Here is a 26219-nt window from a genome sequence, read left to right on the forward strand (position 1 = left end):
TGGCCAGGAATGCTACCAGAACTCTGCTGCCTTATCTCTGCTATGTCTTTGTGTTGATTACTTTGGTTGATTTTCAGCCCACCTGTTTATCCCCCTTTTCTCTACATCTGAAGTGCCGAATAACCAGTCACTGCATATGTGAAGGCACAGAGGCTTGCTGTTGTCAGGCTGCATTTCCTAATCCTGAGGATTGAACATTATTGCTGCTGGTGTCAAAAGAGTCTACAGTTTTCCAGATACCAGGATTTGACTCTAGCTTTTTGGTTGTCTGAAAGTAATCTAAAGATTGACAGTGAACTGGCAATTCATGTCTTCTTGGACCTATTATCTGTTTTGAAATCTGCAATCCGAGGAGAAGAATAATTTTAAGCATTTGCTTGCTCATTTCCCTGCTTTTGTGTTGCTGACAATCATAGAATTCTATGCACTCTCTTAGCCATTGCTTCTGTGTGTGATTTTATATTCCTATATGCTCTGATTTCCTTATAAGAGAGCTCTTAAGGAAGCTGCACACACTTGCTATGGGAGAAAGGAACCCTTCCTTTTCAAACTCCAGTTTGCCTGTCCAGGTTTTCTATATGCCTTGAATAGTCCTTGAGCCCATTATGTGTTAACCACTACTCTGAGCCAGAGGGACATGCTTCATTTTGTGTGTGTGTATTTTAACAAGGTTTTAGGTTCTCCACGGCCCTTCCTCATGAAGGCATATTGCACACTGGTGTGATCTTGTGCATTTCCGTCCTTTTTTGTCCTTCTGAAATCTGCTCAGGTCACACAGCAGACAGGTTTGAGCTATTTTTACTTTGTCATCTTTAACACTGGACAGGTTTCCCCCTTTGAGGTGGGGTTCCTGGGGTAAATTTTCAGCCCTCCAGCATTGGAGCAGCGGGTGGCCATCTGGCCCTTACTAACCCTTCCAAATTTTAATGAAGGCATGGTAAAAAGTATGGCCCACCGTCTCACTCACAGGGAACATAACAATGCTTTCAAATTGTAGGTGATGATGATGATGATTTATTATTTATACCCCACCCATCTGGCTGGGTTTCTCTAGCCACTCTGGGTGGCTTCCAACAAAATATTAAAATACAGTGGTCTGTTAAACATTAAAAGCTTCCCTAAACAGGGCTGCCTTCAGATGTCTTCTAAAAGTCTGGTAGTTGTTCTTCTCTTTGACATCTGGTGGGAGGGCAATCCACAGGGTGGGTGCCACTACCGAGAAGGACCTCTGCCTGGTTCCCTGTAACTTGGCTTCTCGCTGTGAGGGAACCGTCAGAAGGCCCGCAGCACTGGACCTCAGTGTCCGGGCGGAACAATGGGGGTGGAGATGCCCCTTCAGGTATACTGGGCCGAGGCCGTTTAGGGCTTTAAAGGTCAGCACCAACACTTTGAATTGTGCTCGGAAACATAATGGGGGATACTCCATACATCTGAAAACTTCTGGGTTTTGAAACCTACCATGTGTTTAATAATGTAACTGCACATATTGTTGTATGGAATTCAAAGGTGTGTATCTGTGGAGGACCTAGATTTTAGGGAAATGTGATGCAGCCTGCCTTGTTATAGCTGTGTGTTTAACTTTGGAAACCCCTTAGGTTCAGAGCATCATTCGCTCCCAAACTAGCATGGGCATGCGTCATAGAGACCGCTCAACTACAGGGAACACCTTGAAGACGGGCTTCAACTCTGCATTGACCACCTACTTCTTTGGGGCTGATTTGAAGGGGAAACTGACCATCTCTCACTTCTTGGACTTCCAGCGCAAACTTCAGCATGACATTCTGAAGCTTGAGGTTAGTGTCTGATCCGCACACATAATTCTGTTCACTTACTATACTGTTAGAGTTTGCTTTGGAAAAGAAGCTATAGTTCTTTAGTTGCTGGCCAGTGTCAGCACACGTCATCTTCAGGCAGCTGCAATGTCCCCAGTACCCCAGCAGAGCACATCAATGCTCTGTAGACTCGTAATCTGGGGAACTGGGTTCGTGTCTCCGCTCCTCCACATGCAGCTGCTGGGTGACCTTGGGCTAGTCACACTTCTCTCAGCCCCACTCACCTCACAGAGTGTTTGTTGTGGGGGAGGAAGGGAAAGGAGAATGTTAGCCGCTTTGAGACTCCTTCGGGTAGTGATAAAGCGGGATAAAAAATCCAAACTCTTCTTCTTCTTCTTCTTCTTCTTCTTCTTCTTCTGCTTCTGCCATAAGGAAGACCGCTCCCTGCTGCAAGGCCCATTTCCACCTGGCTTAGGGGATGGAGCCCAGACTCACCCTGAACAGCTAAAAGAGGCTCCTGGGAGGCCACTGGGACATTGCTGGAACAACTCTTAGTTTGCGGCAACTGGCTAAAATGTTTTAAATGGTTCTCATTTTGGTTCCTCTATTTTGTTTTTGTCGGGTTGGTGTTGGTTAAATGTTTAGTTGGAGCTGGCAGCTATTTTAATTTGGGTATAACTCTAAACTGTTTATTATTGTTGTCATTTTAGTTATTATTGATTTCTATTGATTTATTGGTTTATTTGTTGCTATTATAGGATATCCTATTATAGGATATTTTGTTTTTTAATGTTTGATGTTTTGTTGCTTTTTTATATGTAAGCGACCCAGGGTGGCTGGGGAAACCCAGCCTGATGGGCGGGATATAAATTTAAAAACAAAACAAAAAAAGCAACAACGTGTGTAGCTGACTGATTTATTCACTAAGGAGGGATATTGTGCACATGCACAGACATTATTATTACTGCACATGTCCCACGGCCAAAGCCTTGCATTGGTCAAACTAGCTCTGAGCTCTGGCTTCAACTTGAAACACAGTCTGTGAACACTAACTCTCCTGCTCCCCACATACACAAAGCTTACTTTCGTTAAAGCCATCAGTTTAATGGATTAATAAGCTCACCTCTTTCTTTGTATTATGACATAGTGACATAAGTGCTTAGATGGAATGGGGCAATGTGTTGCATGTGCTTATTTTGCATGTATTACAACAATATTCTATTATGTTGTACTCAGAGTTTCTTTCTGGACAGCACCTTCTAAACAGGCTGTAGAGCAGAGCTGAGGGGGAGATTGGATCTAGCCAGTCAGCACCTATTGGGTAGCATTCGTGACATCAGTGACAGGTGCATTCCTAGCATTCCCCGCCATCTGTTTCATTTTTAAATGCCTGACAAGTTAGTTTTTGCATATCTTTCATATCTTTCCTCTTTTTCCCTCCGCCCATTCTGTTATGGGCCAAGTGTTGGAAATGCCTATAGCTTGAGTGGTAATAATAATAATAATAATAATAATAATAATAATAATAATAATAATAATAATTTATTATTTATACCCCGCCCATCTGGCTGGGCCTCCCCAGCCACTCTGGGCGGCTTCCAAAAGAATATTAAAATACTATAATACATCAAACATTAAAAGCTTCCCGAAACAGGGCTGCCTTCAGATGTCTTCTAAAAGCCTGGTAGTTGTTGTTCTCTTTGACATCTGGTGGGAGGGTGTTCCACAGGGAAGGCGCCACTACCGAGAAGGCCCTCTGCCTGGTTCCCTGTAACTTGGCTTCTCGCAGTGAGGGAACCTCCAGAAGGCCCTCGGTGCTGGACCTCAGTGTCCGGGTAGAACGATGGAGGTGGAGACGCTCCTTCAGATATACTGGACCAAGGCCGTAGATTTGGGGGGGGGTGGCATGGGATGAATTCAAACAAAGTAGGGTGGAGTTGCATCATAAGATATGAATATTGTATTTGTATTAATGAGGTCTTGTTCTGGATTGTCTTGGTTTTTTTTTAGTTGCCCCACCTGACCCCCAATCTCAGTGGTGTCTGACAATAGTCCTTTTTTTTTTTTTTTTTTGCTTGTGATCTCAAAAGCTGCATGGATTTCTTTTGCTCGGTGTTATGAAGAAAGGGATGTGTCAAGTTGAACGTGGCTGAGCGGGTTTTTACAGAAATCTATATTATGTGTGGTGTCTGGTTTATGTCTAAATCAATATTCACATAAGTCTCACAGGGCCAAAAAAGCATATGCTAATCAGATTTCGAGCTATATATGATCGTTGTGATTTAGTACTACATTTGTTAATTAGAATGCGTTTTCATGAACAACTTAGCTCATAATTGTCTGAAATTAATCCTGCTTCTTCGAGAAATGTAATCAAGTATATACTAGCTCAGCTCTAGATGATGTGTAAAGAAGATTATATTGCCATACATTGTACCCATATTCTACCAGAAGTTATCCAAATGGTTTGATGCAGTAATTATGCTGTCCTTAGTGGGTTTTCATTGGAGCCCTGTGTTCAGGTTTTGCTTCTCGTGGAGAAATTTTTTAAAAACCCAATTGTGGCTGGAATGGTATCAGGAGTCTCGCAAAGAGGCCACAACTGGGGATGAGGAGGAGAATGTGTGAGTAACGGCCTGTGTAAGAAATATGGATAATCCAGTCACCCTCAGTGTATCTTTCTCTTCATTTTAAGAGCCCCCCATCCATATTTGGGGCACAAGGCTTTTAAAAATGTAGACCCAACCAAGCAAGTCAGGAAGGGATGTGTTTGGGGGAGGTTTTTTTTAGAGAAGGTACAGGTTTGGGGGAGTTTTTTTTTAAAGAGAAGGTACAGGCTTTCCAAATCTAAAACATGGTATAAAGTCTGAGTAAAGCATAGGAACAATCTAGTGAATGCAACTTTCTGATAACCAAGTTACAAGATGCAGACCAGGAAACTGAAACTTAGCATTCCTCAAACTTTAGGTCAGCATGTCAGAATGTCATTTGGTTGCATAGGGTGTGTCGGTCCCCACTGCAGGCAAGCAGATTGCTGACTAAGCCCAGTCCATTTGAAAGTGTTTGTGTCAACTAATTTGGTCTCCTCTAAGTGATTTAGATTGGCTTTAAAGCTGCATTGGTTTGTTTGCATTCTCCCCATAGGTATAAATACAGACACACCTGTTGACCAAAGTCTTTATCTCTCTCTGCCAGGCGAATTTATGTTTTATTTCATTCTAGGAAGTCTTGGGCTGCATGAAACTGGAGCTGCCCTCTGTTTATGTGTCATTATCAATTAGTATGGATTGATGTTTGAGCAAATCATAATTGAACTATGCAAGCTTTGAGCCTGGAAAGTTGAACTTGTTGTTGGATGAGATGCCCGGATGCATCAATAATTAAAGTGTATAAATCTTGACCGTGTCCCCATCACAAGAGAAATGAGAGAATAGTGAAATGGCCCAAGTGTTGCAATGAAAGCCACAATAAATCTCAAGTTACTATACACATGAACAGCATTTAATGTGTGTGTGGCTTTGTTTCCGTGAATAACAATTCAGTGAATATGTTAGAAAACTGACCTTGGATGCCATTTTTTTATTATTTTATTTATTCATTCAATTTCTATCCTCACAAAAGAGCTTAGTGTTAGCAACTGAAAGAAAAGATAACGGAGGAATGTACCTGCAGTGATATGATGCATGCAGATTCATTGATTCTTTTCTGTTTTTTTGTTTTGTTTTGTTGAGCCAACATACATCTTTCTGCTCTGCAAAATGGAAAAGTCTAAACCCAAGGTGGGTTTAGGCTGGATGCTGATTGTTTCTCAGTGTGCCTCCGTCATGCTAGCTGTCCAAGTGGATTCATGTAGAGCCAACAACTTTTATTGATCACTTGAACTGCCAGGCAGTTGTGAATATTTCTGTTGTGAATGGCCCTGGGATCTTAGGATGAAAGGAAGGATACAAATTTAAATAATAATGACCATGTTGCATTTTACAGTTGTTCTGTAGGTTAAAAAAAGCAGAAATTTATGTAGACAAGTAGAGCTAAGTAGCCGATTTCCATTTTCGATGGTCATTTCACAGTAGATCACAGCAGACAGGTGTTCTGAGCATCCTCTCTGGTTTTACCAGACACTTATATTCTAAGAAACAAAGATGCAGTCTGTTCCCATGTGACATTTTCCTTCTGTAGATGCATTTCTTAAAACCATCAATTTGGTGTATATTGGCATATTTTTTGGCAATGAATAATGTGTGATGGGGAGAAAGAATTAAGATACATTGGCCTGATTCTTTACTTATTAAGCCGATATATGAAAGAGTCTTTTGCTCATGTACATAGCCCTTTCACTCCTTTTGTAGCACAAGCAGTTAAGCTGGCATGTCATAGTTTTCCCTGAACCAGAAAACTATGGTTACCAGTTTCAGAAAAAGACAGCATATTAATCCACAGTTTTAAATTGGTTTAGTATCCTTGCCTGGTCTGAAACTGGTAACCATCACTTCCTGGTTCGGAGGACACAGGAAACTATGGTTGATTAGAGACTTCCTGGTTTGATTGCTTGTGCCACTAAAGAAGGAATGAAGAAGCTGTGTATTTGAGCAAAAGACCCTTTCATATCTTGGCTTAATAAGCAGAGATACATTTGTTCAATTTGGATGATCACAGCTTAAAAATCTCCAAAACCAACAGTTGCCACAGCCACAATTCCCTTAACAAACTTTTCTTATATCTAATTGGGCAGCTGAAGGAATACCTATAAGGCTTCTGGTCACTTATCCCTGTGTAGCAGTAATAGAAAATAAGGTTAAGTCATGAATCACTTCTAGATCTTGTTTCTGATGGTCTCATATGTGCTGCTAAGTTTATGAATTGCAGTTTCAGAAGTACTCTGTTTTCTGTCTCATCTTTATTTATAATCTTCACTTACTGCTACTTCCCATTCCCATAAACTTCTTGCCCTCCTTCTCTAACCAGGGTTGCAGGAGAAGAAGCCTGCAGATAAAAAAGGGGGGTGGCGGCCCCAGATTACTTCTTGCAGACTAAGTTACTTTCATGCATGACTTGAAAGCTAAAGGTGCAGTGCTTCTTTACATAACCTTTTTAATTGCTCATTAAGGTGCTAGAAACTGCCAGAGGCTGCTATTAATTCTATCATTCCGTTCCAGACTGCAGCATATTTGCAAGGTCAGTAGCAGGTCAGAAATATCCCTCAAACACCTGGCATCCATGAAGATCTTGCTATCTTCAGGAGACATACTTTCTAACCCTATTACTGCCCATTAATATTTTTAAAGGGGTCTTTAGGAGTTAGGAAAAGAGATGGAAACGTTGGCGGTAGCCCAAGGATTTATGACAAGTTATTTCCCTTGCCCTCTTCAGAACTTTTTTTCTTTTCTTTTTGAGCAAACCCTTCACTGGATCTCCACCCAGCTTCACCACCTTTGCTACCAGTTAGCCCTCTTCTCTTGTCCTCACTGCTTCTCATTCAGCTCATAGTTCTGTTTTTACACCTTGTAGATGTTCTGTATGGTAAATTGCACATGATTGAAGCAAAATGGATGTTAAATAACTATTTTTATTTTTATTTAAATTTTACTAAAATAAAAATATTTAAATTAAATTTTAAATAATTACAGTGGTACCTCGGGTTAAGTACTTAATTCGTTCCGGAGGTCCGTTCTTAACCTGAAACTGTTCTTAACCTGAAGCAACACTTTAGCTAATGGAGCCTCCTGCTGCCGCTGCGTCGCCGGAGCACGATTTCCGTTCTCATCCTGAAGCAAAGTTCTTAACCCGAGGTACTATTTCTGAGTCTGTAACCTGAAGCGTATGTAACCTGAAGCGTATGTAACCCGAGGTACCACTGTACTTGTTTATTGAATAAACTTAAAAATTAGCTTCTTTAAAAAGAGAAATCTGTGTCTCTACGCAGATTTGTTAATGCTTTGCACTGACATCTTTTACTTTTCGAAAGCATCTAAACAGTCTTCTACTGTCAAAAGCCATTCCCCTTCCGATGCAGTCAAAACTGGGAACTGTCCAAAAGCACATGCAATTGGCAGCAGCAGGAGTTGAGCACAGCAGGTCTGCAAGTTAGAAAATGTTGGCCAGGAGCTGTAGCTTAGTGGTAAACTGCATGCTTTGTAGGCATAACATCCCATGTTAAGAGCCTTGCTGGATCATACCAAGGATCCGGTTTGCCACAGTGGCCAAGCATATTTCTCCTGGAAGCACAAGAACTCAACACCCCTTGTTCATTCTGCAGTGTTCCGTTAAAGAATCTTGGGTAGCAGGGCATGAACATACCTTTACACACGACTTGAGTTGCTGTCAATCAAAGGAAACAGCACTGAGTTAGATAGAGCAGTGTTGTGACTAGGGTTAGATAGGGGAAGTTCCTATGTTCATTTGGGGGCTTCTGCAACTTTCTGATTGGAAAGTGGGGCGGGGAGGCAGGTGGCTGCACTGTTCAAAGGCACTCTGTGTCTCGGCATCTCATGCTTCAGGCCAATGACATCATCTCAAACATTGGTTTGAGAGGGAGGGAGGGATGGGTGGCAATGAATTTGCCTATGCTGTGAAAGGTTCTTGGAGTATGGGGAAGTGGGAGAGGTGTACAAAGTAGCATATAGGGAGCATGGTGGAACTTGTGTTTTATATTTAGTTACAGCATCTTAAAAAGCTTTGCCAACAAAGGTCCGTATAGTTAAAGCTATGGTTTTCCCAGGAGTGATGTATGGAAGTGAGAGCTGGACCATAAAGAAGGCTGATCACCGAAGAATTGATGCTTTTGAATTATGGTGCTGGAGGAGACTCTTGAGAGTCCCATGGACTGCAAGAAGATCAAACCTATCCCTTCTTAAGGTAATCAGCCCTGAGTGCTCACTGGAAGGACAGATCCTGAAGCTGAGACTCCAATAATTTGGCCACCTCATGAGAAGAGAAGACTTCCTGGAAAAGACCCTGATGTTGGGAAAGATTGAGGGTGCAAGGAGAAGGGGACGACAGAGGACGAGATGGTTGGACAGTGTTCTCGAAGCTACCAGCATGAGTTTGACCAAACTGCGGGAGGCAGTGGAAGACAGGAGTGCCTGGCGTGCTCTGGTCCATGGGGTCACGAAGAGTCGGACACGACTAAACGACTAAACAACAACAAGAAGAAGTAATGTTATTCTTCCGTTCAGGGCCACGACAGTCCCTCTCAAGGGGTTCACATCACACTCATATTATCACTTCCCCAGATGGTAAGCTGCAAACCTGTTTGCGTTGCACCCAACCAAGATGTTCCATGTGTGCAAGGGCTTGCACAACTGATTCCCCTCTCCTCTCCTCTCCCCTCACCCCAGCAGCAAATCTGCTCCAGAGGGTTAAGAGGACACCCAGGGGAGGGAGGGGAACTTCCATTGCAGAAGCACAAACAGGAAAAGTTGGTTGGATGCAACCTTTTGCATTTCCGGCTCTTTGTCTTCATGCAACAAACATTGATTTATTGTTCCCATCTCCTGTCACGTCCAGTGCAACCTTTTCCTATAGCCATGAATGCCTGTGAAATACCAAGCGGTGGCTTTATCAGGAAATTCTTTCTTAATCTTTGCTCTCTGGCATCACTGTCCAGCTAGAAATAATGAAAACATTTTTTTCACCTGTCTGTCTTAGACAATCGCTTTGAGGCTTTCCCCTTCTGCCACCGTAGCACAGCGTAAGAAGGGGCAAACGGATTGCTTTGCAATGCCTGCCACGAGCATCCTTGGGACATCTTGTTGCTTTGCATTGCCTGGCTCCAGAATTTTCATCTCCTTTTTGAACTCTGCAAAGCCCAGAATTGCAACTGCCAGCTTAATGCCTTTCCAGGCTGCGTTGCTTTGCTCAAGATGGTGTCTTGCCCACCCCCACTTCTCCCCTTTGCTTTTTATTGACATTACGGAGTATAAAGTAAATTAAATGTCATTCCCACAGTGCTATGCTGGGTTTCATCTTCTCACTGCAGCCAGTCTCCTGGAAATTCTGATGTTCTCAATTGAAACAGGAGCTATTGGGGCAGAACTATTTTGCTTTATAGGGTAGTTCTGGTCCCAGCTATGAAGAGCTTTCCCTGATTTTGCTGTTTTATAATGATTAGAGCAGGCAGGAGATGTTCAGAAATGCTGATGCTCGTACATCTAAATCGAATCCATCATCCTCAGTGTTTTTGCCTGTACTGTTTTTCCACCTCTTCAAGGCCCACTTCCTCTGACACGAGCAAGCTTCCAGGATTATTATTTTGAACATGTCTTTACAGTGAAATAGCTTATGTTTTCTTAAGCAACATGTGTTTGCAAGCAGGGCTCTAAATGGATGCCAGTCTCAGTTCCTTGGAGATAGACGACAGGAGCAAAGGACAAATAATAAATCCTTTTCCTTGGGTTTGCTGACAGTCTTTGTGGGGTTTTGCAGGCCTGGTTCAGCCATTCCCCAGCTCAGCCATTCCCCAGCTCAGTGCTGGAATTGGAAGAATGTTGCAAGAAATTTAAATAATTGCTTGCTCCCGGGCAGCTTGCTGTACCTTTTCAGCAGGTGGGGGGCAGAAGACAGATTGGTGAATGGTTTTCAGTGTTGTTTGATATCTATTCTGCCCTCCCAAGGGATCCTAATGTGGCAAACAACAAAGTAATACAGGTTTTTTTTAAAATAATAATAATAATAAACCATCACATAACCTCAGAGCTAATATTTTCAAGGTTGTGTTGAACAGTGCATTCCCAGTTGTTCAACTAAAGCAGCAGCAAAAAGCCACACACACACACACACACACACACACACACACACATTTAGGCAACCAGAATCTCTGACCTATAGTAATTTTGAGGCAGGTTTGTACTTGTGTATATGCAGGTCATCTCCAGCAGTATGGTTCATGGAGTGCTGTAGGTAACGGGGCCGCCATTTGATATCTTGAAAGCCATGCCTATTTAATTGATTCATTCTTCCGACCTTGCCTCCTTGCAATCAACCACCTGTTGAGGTTGGGCCTTTCCATTGCACCCCTATGTTGGGTATGGTTGGGTCACACATTTCTTCACCAGGAGTGATTAAAATGGAATGTCCTGTCTTTGGAGAAAGCTGCCTGTTATGTCTCTGCATGAGTTGATTCCGTGGGGTTGCCTCCTTCCAGTCTAAGCAATGACTCTTACAGTTCAGTGTGCTTTCAGATTTAATTCAGGGAAAGTTTCCTCACTAATCAGAAGTTTGAAGAGAAAGTATGTTGGTGTATAAAAAGAGGAGACATTGAGTTCCAGCTTGTCATTTCCCCCCTCTCTTCTTAAGTGTCCTTGCCCATTGGCTGATAAGCATTTGAGAAAAGGACAAAAGCTACATTGAAAAATCATTATTTTATTATGATTTTGTTTTACTATATGTAGCCTTGGCTCATCACCATTATCTTGTGCAAAATTGGAAAGCCCCTTAATGTTTCTTATTCAGTAGTGGTGGGGGGACTTTTAGTGAAAAGAGATTGTCCCTGGTCTCTACATTTTATTCTTTAAAGTCTCAATGGAGGTTTGATCTCAGGGCAAGTATGTGTGTGTGTTTTAACTGCCTACAAGGGCACTTCTAAAAAGAAAGAAGATAACTGAAAAAAGAAATACTACCTCAGAAAATAAATTGGGTTTGATTATTCACAGAGGAGTACTTTCCTTGGGGAAACTATATAACTAGCCATTTTTATTACATATTTAAGTGCTTTTATGAAGTATTTGCATTCAGCGTATTGAAGCATTGTGTTCCGCTAGATTAATTTTGAACTTCAAATAGCTCTCCTTTCAATCTGTATTTTAAAAATGTTTGTGTGTGTGAAACCGATTATGTGCTACTCCTCTTTATTTCATGGCTTCTCCTTGGCGCAAATTTCTAGTGCTCTGTTTGCGCCATGATCCTAAGCCTATTTACTCAGAAATAGATCACCTCCACTGAGTCCAATAGATCTCCATCCCTAGTAAGCTTAAGATTGCAACCTTAGGGACCGCTTCACACCAGAGTCATGCCTCACACGGTGTGAATCTAAGACTCAGTATTTTGCAGAAGGGATTAAACGCCCCCAAAACTTTTAAGTTTGAACATTTAAAGTGGATTAATGGGGTTATATATATATATATATATATGCAGGTTTTGGTGTCTTCGGGTGTCTTCCCGTGTAAGAGTTGGGGTGTCTAGGCGACGTTTCGACGAGGTCTCACTCGTCATCTTCAGGCTGGTGCTTTCGGCTTCTTGTTACTGGAACAGAGCAGGATCTCAGTGTTTGAGTTCCTATAAATACTGTTGAGGGGGTGTGGTGTATAGCCTCCAACGTTCTGGGCAGAGAGGAAGTTCCCAGGTTAGTGTGCCTTTTCTTCTTTTGTTCATTAATTACTTGAGGGATATCTTGAGTGATTTCTTGAGTGATATTCTGAGTACCACTTAGGAGGGTCATTAGGTGTGGATTAGTTGCTAAAGCTTTCGTGTCTTGACCTCTTGAACTTGTGAAGAGTTTTTCTGAGAAGATGGCTGTACTGCAAATAGTTGTGCTCTGGCTTGGCTTCGTGTATAGGGGCGAGCTGTGGTTTTGTGCCCTGTGCCAGCCAGATCTGTGTAGGGATTGCAGGGGGGTGCAGCATCCGGAGGTGCCACTATGGTTTGGCTACTGGATGGTGTCTGTAATTTATCTGTGGAGAGGGTCTGGGTTTGGGTCTGGTGTGGTTGATTGGAGATGGCGTTCTGTGTGCCTCTGGTTCTGGTGTCGGTTTTTGTGGGGAGGGCTAATTTCCAGATGTCTGGCAGGCGGGACGTGTCGTCACGCTTGTTCATGTTGTAAGGGTGTTTCTCTATCTCGATGGCTTCCATGATTATTCTCTTGTGGTGATGTTCCATGTTAAAGAGCAATTTGGAATCTGCAAAATTGATTTCGTGTCCTGTTTCTTTCATGTGTTGGTAAAGAGAGGAAGTTTTTTCTTCTTTTTTGACGGCATTCTTGTGTTCTGCGATACGTGCATTTATTCGTCTGTTTGTTTGTCCAATGTACGTGGCTGGGCAGACTTTGCAGGGTATTTCATAGACCCCTTGGTTTTCTAGCTGGATTTTATCTTTGGGGTTTCTGAGGATATTGGCTATTTTTTGGTTGGTGCAAAAGGCTGTTTTGATATTGTGTTTATGGAGGATTTTGCTAATTTTATCTGTAGTGCCCTTGATATAAGGAAGGAGGGCCATGCCATTGTTTTCTTCTGTGTCTTGGTTTTTGGGGGGTGTTTCTTTTTGGATTAGCTTCGTAACCCTGTTTTGCTGGTATCCGTTGGCGATTAACACATTTGAGAGATTCTGTAACTCAGTTGTCAAGTGGTCTTTGTCAGCCAGGCGTTTGGTTCTGGAGATGAGAGTCTTGGCTACGGAGTTTATTTGTGCAGGGTGGTGGTGTGATTGTGCATGTAAGTAGCGGTTGGTGTGTGTTTTTTTCCGGTAGATAGTGTGTCCTAGGGAGCCATCAGGTTTTTTGTAGATTAGGACGTCAAGGAAGGGAAGTTGGTTGTTGGCTTCTATTTCCATAGTGAATTGTATTTTGGGGTGTAGGCTGTTGAGATGTGTGAGGAAGCTATCTAGTTTTTCCTTCCCGTGTGGCCAAATTACAAAGGTGTCGTCAACATATCTGAGCCAAAGTTTGGGTTTGTGTTCTGACTTGTCTAAAGCATTGGTTTCAAAGTGTTCCATGTACAGATTTGCGATGACCGGAGAGAGGGGTGATCCCATAGGTGCTCCTTCTATCTGTTTGTATCTTTGTCCATTGTGGATGAAGTACGTGTTGGTTAGGCAGTGGTTGGTCAGGTCCAGGATGTATTCGGGGGGATTGTATTTGTTTTGAATGGCTGTCAAGGCTTCATTAATGGGCACTTGTGTGAAGAGAGATACAACATCGAAGCTCACAAGTAGGTCATCGGGATGTAGGTTTTGCTTCTTTATTGTTTCTATGAACTGGAAGGAGTTTGTAACGTGTGAAGCGATAGATTCTGCATAGGGCTGAAGTTGCTTAGCGAGAAATTTAGCGAGATTTTGTAGAGGTGAGCCTATGGAGCTGACTATTGGTCTGAGTGGTGTTCCTTCTTTGTGTATCTTGGGGAGACCGTAGAGTTTGGGGCATCTGGATGATTTTTCTCTGGGGATGATTCTTAGCTGGATTTCTTCACTGATAGGAGAGGCTTTTATTTTGGATTTGGTGGTTTTTTCCAGATAGGTGGTGGGATCTGTTTTTATAGGTTGGTAGGTAGGGTCTTGGAGTAGATTTGATAGTTTTGCTTGGTAGTCCGATGTGTTCATCACAACAGTGGCATTACCTTTGTCTGCTGGGAGAATGATTATGTTATTGTCTTTCCTCAGGTTGGTGAGTGCTTTCTGTTCTTCTTTGTGTAAATTGCTTCTGGGTGGTTTGCTGGAGCAGAGGATGTTGGTGACTTCAAGTCTGATTTTATTGGCTTCATCTGGGTTGATTTTGGTTAGGCTAGCTTCGACTCCGCATATGATGTTTTCCGTGGGGATGCGTCTCGGGGCGACTGCAAAGTTGAAACCCCGAGACGCATCCCCACGGAAAACATCATATGCGGAGTCGAAGCTAGCCTAACCAAAATCAACCCAGATGAAGCCAATAAAATCAGACTTGAAGTCACCAACATCCTCTGCTCCAGCAAACCACCCAGAAGCAATTTACACAAAGAAGAACAGAAAGCACTCACCAACCTGAGGAAAGACAATAACATAATCATTCTCCCAGCAGACAAAGGTAATGCCACTGTTGTGATGAACACATCGGACTACCAAGCAAAACTATCAAATCTACTCCAAGACCCTACCTACCAACCTATAAAAACAGATCCCACCACCTATCTGGAAAAAACCACCAAATCCAAAATAAAAGCCTCTCCTATCAGTGAAGAAATCCAGCTAAGAATCATCCCCAGAGAAAAATCATCCAGATGCCCCAAACTCTACGGTCTCCCCAAGATACACAAAGAAGGAACACCACTCAGACCAATAGTCAGCTCCATAAGCTCACCTCTACAAAATCTCGCTAAATTTCTCGCTAAGCAACTTCAGCCCTATGCAGAATCTATCGCTTCACACGTTACAAACTCCTTCCAGTTCATAGAAACAATAAAGAAGCAAAACCTACATCCCGATGACCTACTTGTGAGCTTCGATGTTGTATCTCTCTTCACACAAGTGCCCATTAATGAAGCCTTGACAGCCATTCAAAACAAATACAATCCCCCCGAATACATCCTGGACCTGACCAACCACTGCCTAACCAACACGTACTTCATCCACAATGGACAAAGATACAAACAGATAGAAGGAGCACCTATGGGATCACCCCTCTCTCCGGTCATCGCAAATCTGTACATGGAACACTTTGAAACCAATGCTTTAGACAAGTCAGAACACAAACCCAAACTTTGGCTCAGATATGTTGACGACACCTTTGTAATTTGGCCACACGGGAAGGAAAAACTAGATAGCTTCCTCACACATCTCAACAGCCTACACCCCAAAATACAATTCACTATGGAAATAGAAGCCAACAACCAACTTCCCTTCCTTGACGTCCTAATCTACAAAAAACCTGATGGCTCCCTAGGACACACTATCTACCGGAAAAAAACACACACCAACCGCTACTTACATGCACAATCACACCACCACCCTGCACAAATAAACTCCGTAGCCAAGACTCTCATCTCCAGAACCAAACGCCTGGCTGACAAAGACCACTTGACAACTGAGTTACAGAATCTCTCAAATGTGTTAATCGCCAACGGATACCAGCAAAACAGGGTTACGAAGCTAATCCAAAAAGAAACACCCCCCAAAAACCAAGACACAGAAGAAAACAATGGCATGGCCCTCCTTCCTTATATCAAGGGCACTACAGATAAAATTAGCAAAATCCTCCATAAACACAATATCAAAACAGCCTTTTGCACCAACCAAAAAATAGCCAATATCCTCAGAAACCCCAAAGATAAAATCCAGCTAGAAAACCAAGGGGTCTATGAAATACCCTGCAAAGTCTGCCCAGCCACGTACATTGGACAAACAAACAGACGAATAAATGCACGTATCGCAGAACACAAGAATGCCGTCAAAAAAGAAGAAAAAACTTCCTCTCTTTACCAACACATGAAAGAAACAGGACACGAAATCAATTTTGCAGATTCCAAATTGCTCTTTAACATGGAACATCACCACAAGAGAATAATCACGGAAGCCATCGAGATAGAGAAACACCCTCACAACATGAACAAGCGTGACGACACGTCCCGCCTGCCAGACATCTGGAAATTAGCCCTCCCCACAAAAACCGACACCAGAACCAGAGGCACACAGAACGCCATCTCCAATCAACCACACCAGACCCAAACCCAGACCCTCTCCACAGATAAATTACAGACACCATCCAGTAGCCAAACCATAGTGGCACCTCCGGATGCTGCACCCCCCTGCAATCCCTACACAGATCTGGCTGGCACAGGGCACAAAACCACAGCTCGCCCCTATACACGAAGCCAAGCCAGAGCACAACTATTTGCAGTACAGCCATCTTCTCAGAAAAACTCTTCACAAGTTCAAGAGGTCAAGACACGAAAGCTTTAGCAACTAATCCACACCTAATGACCCTCCTAAGTGGTACTCAGAATATCACTCAAGAAATCACTCAAGATATCCCTCAAGTAATTAATGAACAAAAGAAGAAAAGGCACACTAACCTGGGAACTTCCTCTCTGCCCAGAACGTTGGAGGCTATACACCACACCCCCTCAACAGTATTTATAGGAACTCAAACACTGAGATCCTGCTCTGTTCCAGTAACAAGAAGCCGAAAGCACCAGCCTGAAGATGACGAGTGAGACCTCGTCGAAACGTCGCCTAGACACCCCAACTCTTACACGGGAAGACACCCGAAGACACCAAAACCTGCATTCCTGTACCCGTGAAAATCTACGAAAGCATATATATATGCTCTGGCTGGCACAGGGCACAAAACCACAGCTCGCCCCTATACACGAAGCCAAGCCAGAGCACAACTAAGTGCAGTACAGCCATCTTCTCAGAAAAACTCTTTACAAGGTCAAGAGGTCAAGACACGAAAGCTTTAGCAACTAATCCACACCTAATGACCCTCCTAAGTGGTACCCAGAATATCACTCAAGTAATCACTCAAGATATCCCTCAAGTAATTAATGAACAAAAGAAGAAAAGGCACATTAACCTAGGAACTTCCTCTCTGCCCAGAACGTTGGAGGCTATACACCACACCCCCTCAACAGTATTTATAGGAACTCAAACACTGAGATCCTGCTCTGTTCTAGTAACAAGAAGCCGAAAGCACCAGCCTGAAGATGACGAGTGAGACCTCGTCAAAACGTCGCCTAGACACCCCAACTCTTACACGGGAAGACACCCGAAGACACCAAAACCTACATATATATATATATATATATATATATATATATATATATATATATATATATATATATATATATATAGTGGTTGTACGCCACCACTCTGATATTTTATGTTATGATGGCATAGAGATACTTTTATAAATAAATCAAATTTAATTGCTATTTTGCCCTAGCATTTAAAAAAAATAATCAGGCATTTTGAGGCTTGGGAAGTGATGGGGAACTGCGTTGAAAAGTGTGGTGTGGGATGAACAAATGATTAATGGGAAGATGTGTGAACACAACTGCTAGCAATCAGAATGCAGGCTTGTTGCAGTATAAACAGATCTGAACAACATTCCATATAGGCAGTGCTAGTGCTTTGTAAGCTTTGTGCAAGCAGATCTGGATGGATGTTGAATAAACACATCTTCTGAAGGAGCTCTCTGTGCTGGAGCAGAATGGCAGGAGTGGAGAGTTCAGGCAGACACAGCCTGAGGCGGTTCTTTTGCCCCTGCAACAGAGCTCACTTAGGAGTGCTGAGGAATACTGGTTTATTTATTTATTTTAGAAGTCAGGCCTCTTTATTCACTTGGGGGGTAACTCCAAAGCATTGCCTTTCTTCATGCAGCAGAAGAAGGCTCAGGTGAGCTCTTAAATCCCAGATTTCTCTCTTGAAACATCAGTACTTAACCTGCCCTATCAAGCTGTAGGTATGTGGTAAAAAAAGAGCCATCTTTTTACACATCCAGAGAATTCTGATCCATGGCGACCGCCAAGGGATTTTCTGGCTTTCTCCTGTCAAGTATAGACAACAGTTGATGTATTTTTATACCAAAACAGAGTGCATTGGGGTTGCCGGTTACGTAAGCCATAAATGTAGCATGCTTACTGCAGCCTTCTTCTGTTTTGATGAGCACAGCGGGCACTTGCTCTCGAGTTTCTGGTGAACCTCTGTGAAATTGGGAAAACCTTAAATGCTGTCAGATTTGAGTGACAAATGGCATCTGCTTGAGTGAGTTTGGGTTATTACACAGTTCTGTCTAAATGTTACAGCAGTATTCCAGAGAGGTTCTAACAGCATGAAGGCAGGGAACTTTTTGAAGAGCAGTTTGTCAGGTTAGCTTGTTATATTTCGGTGGCTTGTGTCTCCATTGGCGAGTTTTCTGAAGGGACTGCGTGAATACCAATGGCGAAAACTTTATGCTTTGGATTATATTATTTCGTTTTATAGTTTACTTTAAGACTTACTTAGAGTTATTGTGACTTCTTTTATAGGCTAGTCTAGGACACAGTTATTGCTCTTCAGGCACTGATGGTCACATTATCTTGCAGCTTATTGTGACTGCAGATGGTTGTGATGGATGTCCTTCTCTCTTTTTTAAAAAGTTATTTTTTAAAAAACAACAACTCTGGGAGCAGTTTTTGTTTAATTGCTCCCATGTGGCTGTGTGATTTAAACGTAATAAACCAACGCTTGGTGTTTGTGTTTAAATACACCTATGAAAATGATTTAAAAGGCTGTGTTACTTTGTGTAAATTTATGAGTTCTGATAGATGTTTTGCTGCCTCAATGTTAAGGGGAATAAGCGGATTTGCACTAGGTCTGTTCATATTGTAAATTGGGGAGGGTGAGTGGCCCCAATAGATTGCTTTGAAAATATTTATGTAAAAAATTCTATTCCACCCTTCTAGCGCCGATGCATGCACTCAGGGTAGCATACAACAAATATGATTTAAGAAAATAAAAAAGTGTGTGAACAAGGGTACAGAAAATGCACATTAAAAATGCATTTCAGAGCAACAGTGGCAGAGACTACAGATAGTAATAATCTTCACAGATAAGCCTTAGCATGCAAAATCCTTCTGGAATAAAAGTGTCTTTACCAGCCAGCCGGGGGGGGGGGGGGACACAGCCAGAGAGAGTGCCATGGTCACTTTGAGAGGCAAGATATTTCATAGTATTGATGCACAACCACTGAGAAGGCCCTATCTCTTGTTACCATTGTCAAGCCTCCTTTTCAGAAGGGCTTCTTCTCCTAATCTTAGAGAGCGGGCAGGATGGTATGGGAGGAAGCAGTCCTCGAGGATCTCTTAATCTTTCATCTGTATAGCATTCAAGAGCTGCACTTTAAAATGAATGGCACTGGATACTTAAGACAGAATGAGTTTCTGTGTCAAGTACATGAAAACAGGTAACCTCTGAGCAAGGTGCTCTTGTTATTGGGGAAAGGTGCTGGATAGTAACAGGTTATTTCATAATTTGTGTGAAAATGTCAACATACAATAGGGTTGCCATACATCCAGAGTTTCCTAGACATAGCCGGGATTTGGTCGTCAGAAACAGTGTCCCGGCAGAAATTGCTGAAAAGTCTGGGAAAATCCGGATATATGGCAACCAATGTCAGAAGTGTAGATTTTGGTAATTTTCCTTTTAAAAAAAGCTCAAAAACTTCTTCTTTTTTGGTTAATAATAACAGCAACAACTTTGCAAAAAAAGGAAGCTTAACGACTTTTGTGTCCAGATTTTCACGTTTTGAAATATGGCAACCCTAACATACCACACAACCACTCATTGTATATATTTGTTCCTTAATGACAATGGATTAGAAAAATATCTAGGGTAACTCTAGACATTACAGTACAAGGAGACTGTACCCACTCCTGTTTCTGCCTTCCTACCATTTAACAGAGTGAGGCAGTTGATTTAGGATGTCATAAAAAGGGCAACAAATTATTTCTTAGCAAGTTCCTTAATTTATGATAGTTCTATTTTAGCTCCCATGGAGAGGCACCTGAGGATTTTTCTGTCTCAAGTGCTGAAATAATCTGGGCAGCCATGAGTACTGTACTATGCAGCCTGACCTGGGGATTTGCTGTTCTGCCTCAGGCAGCAAAATGTCTTGCACTTGCACTAGTCCTGACCCAGCCTTGGAGGGAAACAATTCTTGGCCTAATAGGAATTCTTACCTGTCTGTCTCCATATGACTGGAAATTACACAGTGCCCAGTTCATTTGTACTCAGGATTTCCCAAGGTCTGCTTTCTGTATTCCACTTTCAGTCGAAGTATGTGTGTTCAGTGAGTTGTCCAAGTAAATACAAATTTATTAGCCTGGGATTGAGAATACATGTGAGCTTGGGGCTCATTCACCTGATGCATGCGGTAGAAAACAGCTTGAACAGATGGGAGCTTTGTCCTCTATACATTCCTTGCATTCTTCCTCCAGCATTCCCACAAAAACATGCACCTATCATTGCACTTATCTGAATCAATGTGAAACACTTGGTCCCTACAATAGAGTGTTTAGAAGTAAATGCCTCTATTTATCCTGAGGTTCACGTTCAGGTGTCATAGCCAAAATATTTGAATATTGGAAGCATTGAACAAGTGCACGTTCCCTTCTCCACTTCCTGAGCTGCTGCAAATAGGACATCCAGATCAGGCAAACTATGCCATATTATACTATATTAACAATGCTTGGGAGGCCAGTTTTAAATAGGTTTTAGATTCTTCATTTCATTTTTTTCATTTCACTTTTACTGTGTATACCGCCTTTCTACATTACTATACACAAGGTGATTTACAACAACAGAATATACAAAAAAGAACACCCCCCCCCAAAAAAATTCTCGTTTGGAAATAAATTGTGGTTAATAACACCCATTGTTTACCTGCTTCAGATCTCACAGCAAACTATGCTTGCCACAGGCCAGGAAGTCAAAAAGGGAATCAGTGTGCTGGTTGAATACTCAGAATGGAATACCAAGGAGCTCACAGCATGTTTGGCTGTGACATCTGAAAAATGTGACCATGTCTTCATCAGAAATTCTGACTTATTCCTTCTGAAGAAAGATGCCTTGAAGGAACTGCCATCTCTTTATCCTAGCACTTCTAGTTCAAAGCAGTCTGACTACCCCATACACATCAATGTGTAGAATGCCATGTTTTTCAGGCTTGTTATGCATAATGTATTTAATGGCGAAGGAAAAATACTCTTCACATTTTTAGCATGAATGAAAATATTGGATTCATTTAGAAACCAAAACCTATTATAAAACCATGTATATCCATTAGAAGGCAAGCAAACCGTCTTTGAAGACCATTGTGGTGGTATCTAATAAGATAATGCCTTACGTCCTGAAAAATACAAGACGCTAGAAGAAAACAATTACTTGTATATGCCAGGCTAATCGAGACCTAATGGAGGACCCCCCATTAGGAAAACCTGGCTATAAAATGGAAATCAGCATTTTAACATGGCTACTGGGAATTGTGAAGGGAATTATTCCTTTCCAGGGATAATTGAGAAATGTAGTGAAAGGCCAAGATTTATCTCCGCTACTGCTGCAGCAAAAATTAATGCCTTTTTTTTTAATCATGAAAGGACACAAAAAGTTGTGGTTTATTGATGCATGAAACTGACAAATCAGTGTTGTTCCTTTTCTGTTCCAGTTTGAAAGGCACGATCCAGTAAATGGCCGGATCACGGAGCGCCAGTTTGGCAGCATGCTTCTGGCTTACAGCGGAGTGCAATCGAAAAAGCTCACTCTCATGCTGAAACAACTCAAGAAGCATTTCCAGGATGGAGAAGTGAGTAGCCTTTGGGCAGTGGAAAGGAGATAGGCTGTGACTTACTGTGAACGCAAATAATGTTTGGCTGGATTGTGGGCTGGCATGTCTGACAGGGATAATCATATGGATCACCACTGTTTGGTCGTACGTGGCAAGAAGAAAATGTGGCCATACAGTTGGGGTGGGGGAATATACGGAGGGGTTACAAACATGTTGGCTTTCAAAGCTCACACTTCTGCATAGCGCTAGGCCCCGTGTTCTTTTTTGTGCCCGAGTTAACTGGGGAAAGATGCATAACCACTGGCGTGACCTTGAATTAATTATCCATTTTGACTGGGTAATTTGTCATTTATATATTATGAACTTATGTGGGGAAAATAAATTATGGAAAGTAGGCTCATAATTTTGAGGGGGAACGAGGTTGGAGCTGTTGCAGAAGTTAAATGCACGCTGAGAGACCTTGAATAAAAACACTTAAAAGTGAAAGGACATATTTTAATCTGCTAATGAAAGTACTCAGTTATGGCAGCACAAGAATAGCTTGACAGTTCCTTAGGAGACCTGTAGCGCTCCTTTTCTGATTAACTATTATCTGCACGTAACAATTAAACCAAAATGAGAACTGATTAAGAACCTCTGTTTCTGCATTGAAAAGCCATTTCTTGTTTTTCCATTGCTGTAATCCAATTCCAAGTAGAGAATATATCAAGATGGTGGGGTCCAGAGCTGGCCAGTGCAACCATCCCCCCGAGGGAGGAGATTGTAGCTGCCGCGCTGCTACCCAGTGGTTTTTCTGCTGTGCCACACTAAGGTCTCCTCGTTTGAACCTAGCTTAGCTTCTCCCAAACAAACCACAACCCATAAACGAAGAACAAACCTTATTTACATCTCATGAGTAGTCTGGAGAGAGTTGAACCATGAGACTGGATTTGGATGACTGACAATCCTAGAGTAGTTAAACCTGGCATGGCAACAACATGCCATGGTTTGGCTTAGTGTGCCTTCAAACCAAATCAAAATTATTCCCATGTTGAAGATTCAAGGGGTCAGGTTTGAGGCCTGGCAATAGTAGGTTTACCCTAAGGCACCTCAAAAAATTGTGGCAGAGGCAAGAGAAATATGGAGAGCTTTCATTTTTTTGAATTGGAGGAGTGATGAGGTCTTGGTCCAAGGATGGGGGAGAGGAAGGAATAGGTTTTGGTAGGGTATAAAAGGTAGAGAAAAGGCTCTGAGGATTATTGGAATGAATGGGTTGGCCTAGGAGGAGGTGTAGTGATGGTGCTTGGCCAGAGGAGAAGAGATAATGGACTTTTTAAATGGAATGAAGTTTGACTGATATGTTTACTTCCTCCGAAGGGGCTCAGCAACTCAAGAGTGTGAACAGAGATAGTGAGTTCAGAGGGAAGCTGGGGCTGGAGATTATGGAGCAAACAGTTGCATGGGACTGTGGGACAAACAAATCAGAGTTGAGAATACATAGTTGAAAATGGCCATTAAAAAAGGAACAGTGTTTCAAAGAAAGCCATTGCAATGATAGACTGCAGGTCATAGAAGGAGCAAAAGGTAGAGTTGGTGTGAGGGGAAGACGGAGAGTGTGCAGCACTGAAAGTGACAAACTAATGGCCAATAAGGGGAATTTCTTTAGTGGAAAGTCTGAGCAGTTCCTGGAGACAAGATGAAGAGAATAACCACGGCAGGGAGCGAGAGACTTGGTGCAGGTTTCAAGCCAAAGAGATTAGGGAGAGAAGCTCAAAAGCAGCTGAATCGATGAAGTCATTGACATAAATACTTAATTTGTCATTGACATAAATACTTAATTTGTTAACAGAGCAAATCTTTTCCCGTTCATTCAAGAGTAAGTCACCCTGTTTTCAGTGGGGCTCACTCCCAGAAAAAAAAGCAAAAAAAAAAAAAAAAAGCAACCTATGAGAGAGAAACAGAAGGTTGGGATGTAGTCCAAGACAAAGGTTTTCAAACTTCTTTGCTCCAGGCTATCCTTTCTACATCAGCATGTCTGCTGAGGATACCCGGAGTTTATTCCAATGAATTTTTGCATGCTGCAAAGGAATCGGAGTATAGTCTAAGTCTAAGATACCAACTCAAGTTTATATAGTCATACCTTGGGTTACAGATGCTTCAGGTTGTGTGTTTCTGGGTTACTTCCGGGTTTCGGTGCTTGCACATGCGCAGAAGTGCTAAATCGCGCTTTGTGCATGTGCAGAAGCGCCGAATCGCGACCCGCGCAGACGCAGCGCTGTGGGTTGTGAATGCTGCGGGTTGCGAACGTGCCTCCCGCAAGGATCACGTTCGCAACCCGAGGGTCCACTGTATTGGGTCTTATTATCATCCACTGAGAGCACTCAGAATATACCCAAGTCTCCCCTGCAATGTTAGGCAAGACTTTTCAGGGAAGTAAAAAAATTCCTTCCAGTAGCACCTTAAAGACCAACTAAGTTAGTTCTTGGTATGAGCTTTCGTGTGCATGCACACTTCTTCAGATACCTAACTTAGTTGGTCTTTAAGGTGCTACTGGAAGGAATTTTTTTATTTTGACTATGGCAGACCAACACGGCTACCTATCTGTAACTGTTTTCAGGGAAGCTTTTCTAGCATTGCAAAGTCTCCTCCTCCCGCAATGTGGAACCTCTGTATCACAGATTGGAAACCCCTGGCTGTTCAGCAGGACATGTGTTAGCTAACTGCACACAAAGGCACACCTACTCTGCACATTAATGCACTCCCCTGCAGATTAACCTACATCTTCTAATCATAACATACAGAGTTTCACATCAAAGTTGTTTGTGGGAAAACATGACATAAGCAAGCATGCCAAAGCCTTTTGCAAAACAGGCTTTTATTGGGGCCTCGTTAAAATAACTTGGGCTATGACTCCGTTGCCTAAAAGATTCTGCCAGTGCAAGCTGCATTTTACTAAACTGAGTCAGATACTAGCAAAGTCGCCTGGGGATCATCCTGTAAAACTAGTGGTGGCTAATGATGCCTGAAATATATTCTTCCCGGCATCTCTAAGCCTCAATGGTTTTTGCAAGGGAGCCTCCAAGACAAAATGTGCCTCTCTAAACTGGGGCTAACCATCCTGACTGTTTGGTAGAGTCTCAGTGTCAGTGATGACTTCAGTTCTTCAGAAGGTCCATTTAGCTTTATAGCGTCAATAAAATATTGCTCCAGTAATACTCCAATTCCGGGCACTTGTCTGGAACAGTGGTTCATTAATAGTTTGTAGGAAGGACTGTGTCCTTTGGAGCAACTATTGCATGTTTTTTTCAGGACTGTCAAGACAGGACTGTCTGCTTTTAACGATGAAGACATGTGTCATTTCATTCATTATCAGCTAATACCTGGAAATCATCCCTGCTATTAATGTTTCTGTCTCTGGATTAGCCAGAGCCTTAAAGTCACTTAACGTGTCTTTTCCTTTGCTTGCTTTGTGTGAGGAAATGCTCTCCTCTCTTTGTATATAACTCCTCTTCTCCCTAAATAATACTTCAGTCATTGGGGCAATTGCATGCCTAGTTTGCAAAGTTGGAAATGCATTAATAATAATAATAATAATAATAATAATAATAATAATAATAATAATAATTTATTATTTATACCCCGCTCATCTGGCTGAGTTTCCCCAGCCACTCTGGGCGGCTCCCAATCAGTGTTAAAAACAGTACAGCGTTACATATTAAAAACTTCCCTGAACAGGGCTGCCTTAAGATGTCTTCTGAATGTCAGGTAATTATTTATCTCTTTGACATCTGATGGGAGGGTGTTCCACAGGGCGGGCGCCACTACCGAGAAGGCCCTCTGTCTGGTTCCCTGTAGCCTCACTTCTCGCAATGAGGGAACCGCCAGAAGGCCCTCGGCGCTGGATCTCAGTGTCCGGGCTGAATGATGGGGGTGGAGACGCTCCTTCAGGTATACAGGACCGAGGCCGTTTAGGGCTTTAAAGGTCAGCACCAACACTTTGAATCGTGCTCAGAAACGTACTGGGAGCCAATGCAGATCTCTCAGAACCGGTGTTATGTGGTCCCGGCGGCCACTCCCAGTCACCAGTCTAGCTGCCACATTCTGGATTAATTGCAGTTTCCGGGTCACCTTCAAAGGTAGCCCCACGTAGAGCGCATTGCAGTAGTCCAAGCGTGAGATAACTAGAGCATGCACCACTCTGGCGAGGCAGTCCGTAGGCAGATAGGGTCTCAGCCTGCGTACCAGATGGAGCTGGTAAACAGCTGCCCTGGATACAGATTTGACCTGTGCCTCCATGGACAGCTGTGAGTCCAAAATGACTCCCAGGCTGCGCACCTGGTCCTTCAGGGGCACAGTTACCCCATTCAGGACCAGGGAATCCTCCACACCTGCCTGCCTCCTGTCCCCCAGAAACATATAAGAGCTCTCTTATAAGGAAATCAGAGCATATAGGAATATAAAATCAC

The 26219-nt window shown here is 42.6% G+C and overlaps 1 protein-coding gene across 1 annotated transcript in view; it reads left to right on the forward strand.

Moving 5' to 3' along the window:
- MICU1 (mitochondrial calcium uptake 1) overlaps positions 1-26219 on the forward strand; it is a 124458-nt gene that overhangs the window by 64170 nt on the left and 34069 nt on the right. The window contains exons 7-8 of the mRNA XM_081189861.1: positions 1596-1793; positions 21655-21792. Of these exons, the coding sequence (XP_081045987.1) occupies positions 1596-1793; positions 21655-21792 (336 nt within the window). The remainder of the gene's footprint in view (positions 1-1595; positions 1794-21654; positions 21793-26219) is intronic.

This window comes from Podarcis bocagei (assembly GCF_964188305.1).
Source record: "Podarcis bocagei genome assembly, chromosome: 4".
Taxonomy (NCBI): Eukaryota; Metazoa; Chordata; class Lepidosauria; order Squamata; family Lacertidae; genus Podarcis; species Podarcis bocagei.